The 13,664-nt window shown below is 55.3% G+C and overlaps 1 protein-coding gene across 1 annotated transcript in view; it reads left to right on the top strand.

Moving 5' to 3' along the window:
• LOC112125176 (butyrophilin subfamily 1 member A1-like) overlaps positions 1-12,775 on the top strand; it is a 71,232-nt gene extending 58,457 nt beyond the window's left edge. Inside the window, exon 7 of the mRNA XM_026662562.1 lies at positions 12,216-12,775. Within this exon, the coding sequence (XP_026518347.1) occupies positions 12,216-12,775 (560 nt within the window). The remainder of the gene's footprint in view (positions 1-12,215) is intronic.
• Positions 12,776-13,664: the final 889 nt, after the last annotated feature.

The following is a 13,664-nucleotide window of genomic DNA, read 5'->3' as shown; positions in this document are numbered from 1 at the left end:
GTCCTGAGTGTCTGCAGGAAGCAGAGCCCCTGCTCTGAGACTGGCGTGTCTGCTCCCATGAGGCCTTTGGGGCCGCCAGAGCCGAGTCTGCTGCTCGCTTCCAGGGTATTTACTGCTGGTGTATGAAATGCCTATATGGACAGTACTGTCCACCCATCGCACAGGCAGACTAATGGCTGTTTATCGCACACGATGCCCCTGTAGGTGAAACTCCAGGGAGCTCTGGGCCCTCTGAGGAAGGAGCTGGAAGAGGCCCTGGCTCTGACATCTAAAGAGGAGAAGAAAACCACAGAGTGGCAGGTGGGTGTCCAGGTTCATTCCTCCCTGAGCCCTTCCCCCTGCAGCGTTCCCAGGAGTGACGGGGCCGTAAAGCTCCCGGATGAGGTTATGAACCTGCTCTGGTTGTTTGCTCCGTTGCACAGGCTTGGTGCCGGCCATGGGCAGCGCATCCCTCTGGCATTGGGGAGACTGGGCGTGAGTGCCGGAACCTCCCCAGCGCCTGGATCATCGCCCTGCCCACTGCTCCACCCCCATTTGGCCTCCTCTCCCCGTGACCCTGCCCATGCACCGCTCCTGCTCTGCCCCATGCCCCGCTCCCGCTCATCCCCCTCCCCAGAGGCTCTCCGCTCACCGTTCACTGTTGCAGCTCGCTCCTCTCCCCACCCTCTCACCTGCCGCTTGCTCCTTTTTCCCCCTTCTGCCTTAAGGGTGAGTGATGGGGGAGGGGCGGAGAGGAGCAAGTGGCAGGGCCCACCACGCAGCTGATGGGCGGCAAGTGGCGGGTGTTTCGGGGGAAGAGCAGGAGCGAGGCCTCCAGGCGGAGCACAGGCAGCACTCCAAAGGCGGCAGGTCTGCAGCCTGCCTCCAAAGGGAGGGGCACTGCAGCCTGTCTGGGGGGACTCAGCCTCCCCTGGCCAATGGTACCTGCCATCCAGGGTGCTGGCAGCATCAGGCTGTCTCTGGTGGGGATCTCAGCGCAGCAGCTCCTGTAGGCAGAGCAGGAGGGGCAGTTCCTGGCCCTTGTACAGTGGGGCAGACCCACCCCTGAGATCTCTGATAGGGGCAAATTCTCAATATGGGGTGCAGTGTTTTCACTATTACACGGCTCCGGTTTCCCTCCTGCAGATGGGGATGGTGTGTCGGCTGCTCCAGCCATCGGTTTTCAGTGGCCTCCATGACAAAGCTCTGCAGCTTCTCTGCAGCCTGGAGGAAATAGATTGTTCCTCCTCGCTCTGCACTCACAATCCCTGCAGTGACTCTGCCCAGTGCCTGGGCCAGACACTGGAGCTGGGAGGACGATTTGCCCCCATGGGTGAGGTTCAGAGTCACTCAGCTGGCTGGGCTGGGGGCACGCTGGGAGCTGAGCTCTTCTGAGCATCAAACCCAGTTGTGGGTATGAAGCTCTGTGGAAAATCTGCCCCCAGGCTGCATCTACATGGCCCCAACAGCCAGCTGCAGGCTAGTCACTGAGTAACACCCAGGGGTCTGGGTGGGCTTGTACAGCCCATGCCTCTGGGGCTTCATAGCTACCAGTACCCGAGCTAGCCAGATCAAAGCTAGCCTGGGTGTGTCTACACACGGTGCTGTGACACCTTCATTGCAGTGTGGACACCCCCTGAGTGAGCAGAGCCAGGGGCAGGTCAGAGTAAAGCCAGGCAGCGCTCGGCCACTTTGCAGCCTCTGTTGCCATCACGTGGCCTTTTCATCCCAGTCACCTGCTACTGCCACTGTGACTTTACCTGTGCTTGTCTGTAGCCAGGTGATGAACCCAGGGGACAAAATGTCTGTTCCGGTTCACCTGCCTCTTACAGTGAAATCCCTGCAGAGAGCGTGGGGGGTGTGAGGAAGACGCCAGCAGCAGGGATGAGAGGAGAAGTAGGTGTCCCACTATTCAGATAAAAATGGCCATTTACAAGATCTGAAATGCTCAGAGCTGGGGCCTCTGGTTCTGCATCTGAAGCCGTATTTAGAGCCCGGTGGAAGTGGGCTGGTTTCCAGAGGACAGAACCGCAGCAGCTCCCACTGCCCGCACCACCCAAATCCCCCCATGGACGCCCTGGGAAGCCCCCTGTAACTCTCCCCTGTTCCCTCGATTTCTCCCCACTCCACTGTGTCCATCCCATGCCACCTGCAATAACATACTGCGTCTTTACAAACCACCCTAGACAACCCCACTATGGAACTGGCCATATTAACTCTGAACTAAAACAAACCCTTTATGGTACGTAAATATCCTTACAAACCTGATACTGATCTAATATCCCCTGCTTCATGAACAGAGGCCCAGTCCATATAACTCAACATCTGGCTCATGTTTTCTCTGTGCCTTTCCTATTTTTCTATCTCTAGGGGAAAGTGAAGAATAGGAGAGAGATGATTGCAGGTGAATTTGACAAACTGCACACGCTGCTGAGAGAGGAGGAGCAGCTGCTTCTGCAGAGCCTGGAGGAGGAGGAGAGGGAGACACTGCAGAGACTACAGGAAAATGTCACCAAACTCTCCCGGCAAAGCTCCTCTCTGCAGCAGCTGATCACAGAGATCGAGGAGAAGTGTCAGCAACCGGTTGTCGAGCTGCTAAAGGTGAGACGACATCAAAATTCTCCCCCCATCCAGAATTATAACTCAGATCCCTGGGTCTGGATCCCAACAATGAGAGTAAATGTGTTCTGTGGTTACAGACAAACAGAACATCCGGCTAAGGGCTCCATCAGTTCCAAAATATCGCAGTTCATGTCCGAGGGGAATTCTCCTCCTGGAGACCCAGTGAGGCCGTGGGAGATTAAATGGATGATACAAAAATGATACTGAGCTAAACCCATCCCTGCTCTGACCCCAGAACATTGGACCCAACACGGTCGATAAACACAGATACTGATGGGCTGGGTCCCGAGAAGGGAGAAACCTTCAGCTAAATTCCTGTCTCACCTACATCAATGAAACAAGTGTTAATGCAAAATGCTGTATGAGATTTACCACGAAACAGTGGAGGCTGGGAGGGTTGATCTATTTTCTAGATGAAAGTTTGATGCCCAGAGTGAGACTCCCTCAGTTTTATGCACATTGTGTTAATACAGAACATTGATTCTCTTTTTCCTTTCAGGATGTGAAAAGCACATTGAGCAGGTGTGTTTCCCACTTTCATTGCTCTTATATTCGTGGTGGTGGTTCTGGGATGACGTGTGTACAGAGCAGCTGAGTGATGATGGGACGTTTTCTTCATAGGAGTGAGAATGTGAAACTCCAGGAACCAGAAGCTGTTTCTACTGGCCTGAAGAACGTGTATAAAATTTCCCTTGACATGAATGAAGTGTTGAAGAAATTCATAGGTGAGTGGAAGCTATTGGGATATTCAGCTGTATTGTGCCTGGAGATCTGGACAGAGCCTGGGACCCCAGGACATGCATGGACCCAGCTGACAGGCTTGGAGCTGTGTGGTAGCTGGAGGCTGATGCGCTCAGTGCTGGGCAGTTTGCCTGCTACTTACAGCCACCTGCTGGTACTTGCCCAGGTATCTGACCAGGCCCCATTACTCTGACATCCTGACCCCTCCATGGCTGAGTTAATGGGTGTCACTGAGCCAGGTGCTGTGAGGCCTGGATTGGGCCCATTGTGCTGGGTGCTGCACAGACTGGTAATGGCTGACGTGTCTGTGCCTCTCTCCGGGGACATGTGAGGGCTGCGTTGTGTGGCCACCGTTCAGCACTGCCCCAGTCCCCATTAGCCCAGGCTGGCCGAGTTTTTTGAGCTGGAGGAGGGGCCGGTCTGGCTGCTGTGGTCTGACCTGGGCCGTGTGTTACTGGGTAACAAGCTGAATCCTACAGGCCCCTCGTCTGCTCTGAGTGCAGCCCAGTGTGAGGTTGGGTCAGTGGTTTGCTGCTCAGTGAGTGAGACTCACTCACAAGAGTGTGACCCTGTCACAACGGCTGAGCGTGAGCTGCCCCCATCCAAACCCCTCCCCACATCCCCAGTGCAGAGACTGGGGGTAAAGGCAGAAACCTGACAGCGAGGAGGGACAGAGAAGAAACTAAGGCAGAGGAGAGAGGGGTGGGAAGGTTCAGTGAACTCAGTCTGTGATTGGTGTCTACACACCAGGCCCTTTCATCCCACCCCTGCCGCTCCTCTCTTCCCACCCACCCCCCTGCAGGGGCAGTGGATGGGGCCAAGCTGGGTGTGTCTGTCCCGGCCGATGGAGGCTGTGCAGTCGATGCCGGCTGCAGGGCCAGGATCTCAGGGCTCCGGGGAGCAGGAACCCCAGGCTCTGGGGGAAGCAGCTTCCTCTCTGTGACTGGCTGGAGCCAGCACATCCCTGCTCCCCTCCCCGTTCACTGCTCCCAGCCCAGCACAGTCTGTGCCCACTGGACCCTGAACATGGCTGGGCTCTGGGCCATTCCCCACCCCTGGCCCCTGAGCCTGTCGGGATCCTGAGCCAGTCACCTCAGTGCCTCGTTCTAGGGGATCACCAGCCCCTGGGGTGCCTCCTGTCATCCCCCCAGAAACCCCTTCCTGGGCAGGGTCCCAGGCCCTGAGTCACTTGCTGGCTGCTCCAGGCTGGCCAGGCCTGGGGATTCCAGCAGGGACACATGCCCTGTGCTGCACCCAGAGGGCAGAGACCAGCCAGAGCCTGGCAGCAAAGTGCCACCGCGCTGGGATTAACCATTTCCTTTCCTTTCACTCACCCAGCAGCCCCAGCCACTCGACTGCCCGCGCTCTGACCCCAGGGACCCGGGTCCGGCAGCTCGGGGGAGTCCTGGGCGAATGTGTGGGTCAGAGTAACCAGGGCTCCCTGCACCCCAGGGTCCCCGTGTGCAATGGGGAAGGCCCCGTGCTGTCATGCAGACCTTAGGTCCTGAGCAGTGAGTGTTATTATTGATATAGTGCCCATGAGTGAGCCAGGCACTGCAGAGACAGAACAAGGGGCTGCCAGCCACACAGGGCTCCTGTTCTGAGTGTGGACAAGGCCCAGGAAGGGGAGCAGCAAACACTGGGGAAGGGGGCACGAGGGTCCTATTGTGGGGCCAGCCCCTCCCTGAGCCCATCCTGTGCCTGTCTTCTGGGTGTGGTAGACAGGATTGTAGTGACCCTGATGGCTCCATGTTGGGCCCTGGGTCACCCCCCAGGGAACAGGGCAGGGCAGAGGCAGCCTGAGGACGGGGGGAGCTGGAGGCTGTGGGGGAGCGGGAGCATCCTGGGAGCTGGGATGGGGACACTGGAAGCAGGTGGGTGCCCAAAACCCTGTGCTGTGTTCGCTCCAGGTTCCCACTCTGTGCTGCAGGCTCTGTTGGGGTCAGATCCTGCGGTGAAGGGCCCCCGCAGACAGACTGAAGAGAGCGAGGCTCTGTCTGCATGGGGAAGGGGCAGCACTTCTGTTAAATGGGTTCCAGTTTTGTACACGCATCATGGGATGGTGCCCTCGCGTACTACCGTCTGCCGTTTCGGGGTGTCTTGGAAAGCATCTTGCCTCAGTTTACCCTCTTCAGCACTCCTTATATTATACCTCACAGTCCAAAAGATCTGAGAGAAAAGTCCCCTCCTGGGGTCCGCTCTGAGTCCAAGTAAACCCCAAAATAAAATCTTTTCCTTCACTCTGCTCCAGCCTCCAGCTCTCACTCAAGCTCCTCAATGTCCTCAAGTCAGGAGTCCTCAGTCCTCCTTCTCGGAGCTGGGCTTGGATTAGTTTCCATTATGGAATCAGATGACTCCAGCCCTCCCTCCTGGAGCTGGGGTCATTTCAGCCTGTACCTTTAGCCTCTGCATCCACTTTCTCCAGCGGGAGGGCAGCTCTCCTGGGTTCTGTCCTGCTACAGCTGCTGCTGTCATTATCATCTCTGGCAGCTCCTCCCCATTAGGGGAGCTCCTCTGTCTAGGACAGTGGTCCCCAAACTTTTTTGGTCATGCCCTCCCTTACCTGGTTTGCACCCTCACCCTGGGAGCTGCGGTTGGGAGCTGGGCCAGGAACGGGACCACAAGTGGGGCCAGGAGCAGGGGGCTGTGTCTGGGACTGGACCTGCAGTTGGGGCTGGGAGCCGCGGGCTTCAGCCAGGAATGAAGCCGCTGGTGTAGCCCGAGCTGCAGCTGGGGCTGCAGCTGGGGCCAGGAGATGGGGGTTCAGCCAGGGGTGGAACCACGGTTGGGGCCGGAGCTGCAGTTTCCTGTCCCTAGGATCCCTTCAGCTGAGCCCTGGTAACCCTTTATCAGGCTCATTAGCTATTTCGCTGCCAGCTAGCCACCTAGGGATTTAATTACTTCCAGGTTGGTCTGGGTTGTCTCATTCTCCCTTACAGGAGGCTGTCACCCTGACTCCCCTAAAAGGGCCTGCCCTCTTGATACATTTCTTCCCAACCCCAGAGCCAACTTGTATTCAAAGATAGGCTTGACCATGGCTGACACTTGATTATGTTCTGCAGCTGGGGTGAGGTGGGGGGTACTTCCTGCCCTGCTGCCACAAGGAAATCTGCAAGGCCCTTGACCATAATTTTTTTCTCGTCACTGAAGAATGAAAAGATGAGGAGTTTGATTCCCCAACTTTCTATATAGCTCATGTCATGGGTAAAATCCCCCATAGTCTTCAGCATGTCATAGTTCAGAACAACTCTTTGGCCGTAGCAGAGGTAGTCAGTAATACTGGGCTTTCATCATTGGTGTGTTGGTCGTGTTGCAGATATGGGCTGGCTACAGAGCTTCCCTCTCAGCCAGATACACACCAGATGTGTTCATCACAAAATCCTTTAATTTTCTGCCAAGTATGGCTGAGGTCAGCTTAAATATGGTATTTTACACCCAGTGCCACCTAGTGGTTGAACAGCAGAATACAGTTTAGTGTTCCATTACATCTCCCCCTTTAAGTTCTACATTCCTACCATTTATAATATTTACATTATCGCACTGTCTTTGAAGTTCAGTTCAGATCAGTCTGTTAGGTGTCTCTGAATAGTACTGATCTTCTAATTACACAACCCGAACAGGTGGCAGCTTGGTCATCTGGCTGTCCATTAGTTCCAACGGCTGACTATGGTTGGTCTGGAATCCTTGAGTCATCTTCTTGTTCTGCATCCACCATCTGTAGAGTTTGCTCAGTTTATTGTTCTTTCTGAGGAACAAACTGTAGCTGTTGACCGTTTCTGTTGAAGTCTCCTCTCTTGTTCTTGATCACAGACAACCTGGGTGTTGAATTCTTTTTCTTTACAACAGCTGGAGTATTCCATTCTTTTTCTCCATCCAGTTTGACACAAACATGGTCACCAGGTTCTAGGCCTGGTAGTTTTCTGAGTGATGTCTGTTGTAAACGTGTTCATAAGCTCTTTTTGCCTTTTTATTCGATTTGGTTACTCTCTACATGTCTGGCAACTTTGGAGAAAGATTTTTTTCTAAAGTTGGGAGGGTCGTTCTGAGTTGTCTTCCCATCAGGAGTTGTGCTGCACTATATCCAGTAGCTGCTATTGGTGTTGATCTATACCTCAGTAGAGCAAAGAATGGATCTTCCTGCTGAAGGATGTTCTTGGCTGTCTGTACAGCTCTCTCAGCCTCTCCATTCGCTTGTGAGTAATATGGGCTGCTAGTAATATGAGGAAGATCATATTTTGTTTGGATAAATTTAATTCTACATCAGTGAATTGTGGTCCATGCTCTGTCACAAGTTCTTCTGGAACCCTGAAATGACCAAAAGTGCATGTCAGTTCACTGGGAGTGGCTGGCTCATTACATAAGCAGCTTTTCCTCTCCTAGAATTGACACCTCCTCATCTATTATTGTGAGTGGACTACATCCACCCTGATTGAATTGGCCCTGTCAACACTGGTTCTCCACTTGCGAAGTAACTCCCTGCTCTCCATGTCACAGGCCTGGTCTACACTACAATCGGCTGCATACAACCGGTTTCTATAAAACCGGCTTCTATAAATCCGACCTAATTTTGTAGTGTAGACATACCCTCAGTATATAATGCCTGCATCTGTAACTTTCACTCTATGCATCTGAAGAAGTGAGGTTTTTACCCACAAAAGCTTATGCCCAAATAAATCTGTTAGTCTTTAAGGTGCCACCAGATTCCTTGTTGTTTTTGTAGATACAGACTAACACAGCTACCCCCTGATACTTGAACACTCTGGTGTGTTACATCTTTCAAGTACACTATTTCTTTATACCTGGAAAAATAGTCCACGACTACATGGTAAAGATGTCCCCTGAATTCACATAAATCTGCAGCTAGTCTCTTCCAAGGTCTCTTCCAAGTCTTTCATTCAGACTAGCTCCTTGTTAATATCACTCATTACTACTGGCCATATCTTTTTCCCCGCAGCCTTCAGAAAAAGAGCTATGGGAGTCCGAGGGGGGATTTTTCTACCAAGGGCAAATTTAACAGCAGCTCTGAAGTGTTTCATAGCTGATGTCCTGAGCCTGGCCTGCCCGTACCTGTGGGTTTCTGGGGATGTTGACAGTCACTGCAAGTCATTGGGATTTGGGCTCCTAAGTTGCTGGGACACATTTGAAATAGAGCTGGGGGTAATTTTGGGGGTAAATAGTTTATTTGCTGAAAAATTATATTTTGGATCGACTGAAACTATTCCTGAATCCATGTTGAGTTTGCTGAATAGTTTCAATGAACAGAAACAGGTGCCGCCGCTTCCCTTCTAGCCTTTAGCCCAGTGGCTGGACCCTCAGCTGGGAGCCCCAGATTCAATCCCCCCATGTGATGTGGGGCAGGAATTAGAATGTGGGTCCGCCCCCCTCAGATGAGGGCTGGAACCGCTGGGCTCCGTGTGTCTGATGTGGGGCTTCCTCAGTCTCTCCTACTGAAGTCGTCCCCCTGAGTCTAAACACTGCCATGGGCACTGGGCCAGAGCGTGGGAGTGAGAATGACTCTGCAGCACAGTGGGTTGGGTCCCTACCTGGGAGCCCCAGAGTCCAGCTTCCCATGTCCAGTGACCCTGTAAATACTGATCCATAACCCCAGTGAGGGGAGGGGTTACAGCCCCTGGCACAGCAGTGTCCCTGGCATGTTAGTGCCCCTGTGCAAACCCCTAGTGCAGACGCGCTGTGTGGGTGTGAACTGGGATTGGCACCTGGTGCAGCTTATCCCAGATGGAGGGAGCAGCAAGTGGGGAAATACCCCCTCCCCTTCCCACTGCCATAGTCTCATAAGCAATGGCCCCTGTTCCCCCCAGCACCCCTCAACTCCCATCCCCCCACTACCTTGCCCCCTTCCAGAGAGCCCGGACACCCTGCCTGTGCCCTAGCATGGAGAGTCCCAGCTGCACCCCATGGGGCAGGGCTGCCACCCAGTGTGTTTGGAAATGGCACCAACCTGCTCTTAGCAACAAACCAGACACACACGGCCCCAAAGCAACTGAGATTCCCTGGGGCCTGCCCCCTTCACCTTCCCTCCTGCCCCCCTTCACCTCCCCTGGCACCTACCTCTCCCTTACCCTTCCCTCAAACCCTGTGCTGACCTGACCCCTTCCTCTATCCTGTCCCCTCCCCCTCCCCCCAAACTCCTGCTGTTCCCCTGGGCCCCTGCCCCTCTCCCCCCACTTTGTCTCCCTGGCATGTGCCCCCTGCCCTCCACCCACCTCTGCCACCCTGGAACTCACCCCTCCTTTCTCCCCCTGTTCTCCTAGCACCTGCACCTCTCCCCGAAACATCCTCTGCACCCTGGAGCCCACCCATCACTTCACCCCCTGCTATCTCTTGGCATGAACCTCTCCCCTTTCACCCTCTGCTGCCATGTCTCCCACTCCTCCCCCCCCACCTACCCCCCTGGTGCCTGCCACTGCCCTCACCCCCTCTGTCCCTTCATGCCCCCCACCCCTCACCCTCCTCTGCTGTCTTGGCTCCCGCCCTTCTCACCCCCCTCAGCCCCGCCTGGTACCAGTCCCTCTCCCCACCCTCTCTGACCCCTGGCACCTGCCCCTCCTCGATCCCATCTCCTAACACCTTCCTCTACCCCCCTGCCCTGCCTCTCTGCTCGCCCCTCTCTTCCCCCTGGTGCCCATCCCTCCCATCACCCCCCTCTGCCCCCTGGTGCTTGTCCCTCCGCTCTTCTGCCCTCCCTGTGTCGGCCATTCTACTCAACCCCTCAATCTCCATGGCATCTGCCCTTCCCCCTCCATCCTCCTGGTGCCTACCCCTTCCCTCACTCCCCCTGCCCCTCTGACTCCACTCTCCTCATGCCCCGTCACTTGCTCCACCCCCTGCCTTTCTCATGCCCACCCCTCCTTTCACTCCCCATCTCCTGGCACACACTCCTCCCCACCCCCTTCCCTCCTTTTGTCTGCCCCTTCCTTTCCCCCTTCTGTCCTCCGGCACCTGCCCCTCCCCCTGCCTCTCTGGTGCCCACCTCTTCCCTTGCTCCCCTCTACCCCAATACCTGCCCCTCATCTTTCCTCTTGTTGTCCCTGGTGCCTGCCCCATTCCATGCCACACCACTGTCCCCCTGGCACCTGCCACTCCCCCTGCCCCATTGCTCCCTGCCCATCTGCTCTCCCTCCTGTGCTCCCCAGTTTTCCCTCCTCCCTTTGTACCCCTTTGCCCCCTGGCCCCCCCCCCCCCCCTCCCCCCCCCCCCCCCACTGCCACCTTCCCCTTAGTTCTTCCTCCTCCCCTCCCCTCGTCCTCTGCCTCCCTGAAACCTGCGCCCCTCACCTCCCTCTAGTCCCCTGGTGCCAGCCCCTCTGGTCACTCCTCCTCTGCCCTCCTGAGGCCCATCTCTACTATTGCCCCCATCTGCCTCCATGGTGCCTGCCCCTTCCTTTGCCCCCTCTACCTGCCTCTGGGTCCCGCCCCTCCCCTCACCCTCCCTCTTCCCCCTTGGTGCCCACATCTCCACACCCCTCTGCCCCTAGGGCCTGCCCTTCTCCACACCCTACTCTCTGCCCCCTTGTGCTCACCTACTCCCTCACCCCCACCCTGCCCCCTGGTGCCCGCCCCACTTCTCTCTCCCCTCCTTGCATTTACTCCTCTGCTCATCCCCCCCCATCCCTCCTGGTGACTACCCCTTCCCTCGCCCCACCTCTGTCTTCTTGGCACCCACCCCTCATGCCCCTCTCCCCCTTCATAACTGCCCTTTCCCTCACTCCACTCTTGCCCCCTGGGGTCTGCCCAAGCCCTTGTCCCCCATGTCCCTCTGGTACCTGTCCTACCCCTCACCCCTTTGTCCCCTTGTCACCTGCGCCTTCTCCCACCCCCTCCTTTTCCCCTGGTGCCAACCCCTCCTTCTACTCCCCCTCTGCCTCCCTAGCGCCTGCCCCTCTGTTCACCCCTTGTGCCCCTGTTGCAAGCCCCTTCTCTTCGCCCCATCCCTCAGTGCCGCCCCTTCTCTAGCCCACCCTTTGGACTCCTGGTGCCCATCCCTCCCCTCACCTCTCTCTCTTTCCCTTGGCACCAGTCCTGCCCCTCACTCTCACTCTATGGCCCTGATGCATGCCCCTCCCCTTCCCCCTTCCCCCCCACCGTGCCCGCCCCTCCCATCACCCCATTCTGCCCTGGCACATGCTCGTCTGCTTATCACTCACTCACACACACACACACACACACACACGCACGCAACCCCCTAGCACCTGCTCCTCCTCCACCCACTGGTGACTGCCCCTGCCCTAGCCAGCTCCTCTGCCCCCAGGCTCCTGCAACACTCTGTCCCCCTGGTGCCTGCCCATTCCCTCCCCCCATAGTCCTGGCACCTGCCCCACTCGTCAACCCCCACCAACCACTGACACCAGTCCCCTCACTTTGATTCCCCCCTGCCCTATTGGAGCCCCCCCATTCCCTCAAATACCTCTGCCCCCTGGTGCCAGCCCCTTCCCTTGCTTCCCTGTGCCCCCTGGGATCCGTCCTCTTCTTCTGCCCTCGTGCCCACCCCTCCCCTCACCCCTTACAGCCCCTGGGATCCTGCCCCTCCCTTCACCCCCCTCTGTCCTCCTGGTGCCCGATCCTCTTCGCCCCCCATTGCCCTTGTGCCTCCCCTCCCCCCTCTATTCCTGTCACCTGCCCTTCCTCTTTCCTCTCCCAGCATCAGCCTGTCCCCTCCCCCACAGACACCTTCCCACCCTCCCCCCGCTCCTCCTGCCCCTTCCCCCCATTGTCTCCTGACAGGCAGAGAGGCCCTGACTCCCCTCAGGCAACAAACCCTCCCCCCATGGTGATTAACAGGACGCAGATTAATTTCCCTTTCATCCCAGTGACCAGCCCCTGCCCCTGGCTCTGACTCTGTGACTCTCTCCCCAGTGGACGTGACTCTGGATCCAGACACAGCAAATCCCTACCTCGTCCTGTCTGAGGATCGGAAAAGTGTGAGACGCGGAGACACACGCCAGGATCTGCCTGACAACCCTGAGAGATTTGATACGTACCCTGAAGTTCTGGGCACTGAGGGGTTCGCGGGTGGGAGGCGTTACTGGGAGGTGGAGGTGGGAGATAAGATTGAGTGGGACCTGGGGGTTTGTAGGGAATCTGTGAGCAGGAAGGGGCAGGTCACAGCCACACCTCAGGATGGATTCTGGATCATGGGGCTGTACGATGGGGAATACAAGGCCTTCACCTCCCCACCGACTCCTCTCCCCGTGAGCATCAGGCCCAGCCGGGTGGGGATTTTCCTGGACTATGAGGCGGGCGAGGTCTCGTTTTACAATGTGACTGACAGATCCCATCTCTTCACTTTCAATCGCACCTTCTCCGGGATGCTCCGCCCTTATTTCTGTCCTAGTTTCAACGCTGGGGGTAAAAACGCATCTCCCCTGATAATCTGCCCAGTCCCAGATCAGGCCAGAGGGAATCTCTGTCCCTGATAGTGACCCCCGCAGCACAGACTGTCCCTTCCCAGCGCTGCTGCTCTTCCTGCCCCCAGTGGTGGGGGCCAGTTACTGCCGACAACTGGACTTTGTGCTGACCGGACGCTGCCAGTGTCGAAAACCAGACACCTGGGAACCCCCAGCCCTGACCTTTCCCCATCCCCTGCCCCAGGGGTAGCAGATGGTGGTGGATGGGGTCATTCACTCCTGTCAGAATTTTCTACGCCTGTGAAATCTCAGTGTAAAATATGAAAGAAAAAAGCTTATTCTAATTTAGAAACTATTATAACAAAGTATAAATACAATAATATTTTAATTTACATTTCAACAGTATTTCAAAAACAAGCATCTAAACATAATTTTAGAACTGGAATTATTTACATTTATTTTTGATGCTTCCCTCAAATCTATATTGAAGTTTAACTTCTCTAAATAACGTCATTTGTATTTCAACTGTGGAATTTCAAGAAATCCAAAATATTTATCTTAACAAAATAAACTCAGACCCGGTTGTTCAGTTACAATGTACATGTGTCATAAACATCACAACTACACACATGTGCAGCTGCTCTCTCTCTCCCCTCTTCTCCCCCTTTCTTTATTGTCTTGACTGGTTCTCTGTGGCAGGCAGGGCACATGCACCCACCTCCTGCACTACATCTTTGAAAATTAATAGGTTAAAAATGATAGAATTAATTAAGCAATATATTTAAGTGAACTCACACAAGATTATATAATAATCTTTGAACTTCTGTCAGCATTAATTCATGGGATTTTTAACTTTCTAACTACATATAATTGGTAATCAAGATATGACCCTTCCTTTCTTTCTCTTACATCAATTAACAAAACACGGTCCCCAACCGCAAATGCTCTCTTCCTGTAG

This window comes from Terrapene carolina, unplaced genomic scaffold (assembly GCF_002925995.2).
Source record: "Terrapene carolina triunguis isolate 2854851 unplaced genomic scaffold, T_m_triunguis-2.0 Scaffold28432, whole genome shotgun sequence".
NCBI lineage: Eukaryota > Metazoa > Chordata > Testudines > Emydidae > Terrapene > Terrapene triunguis.
The sequence above is the reverse complement of the archived record's forward strand: the minus strand, read 5'-3'. Positions and strand labels throughout refer to the sequence as shown.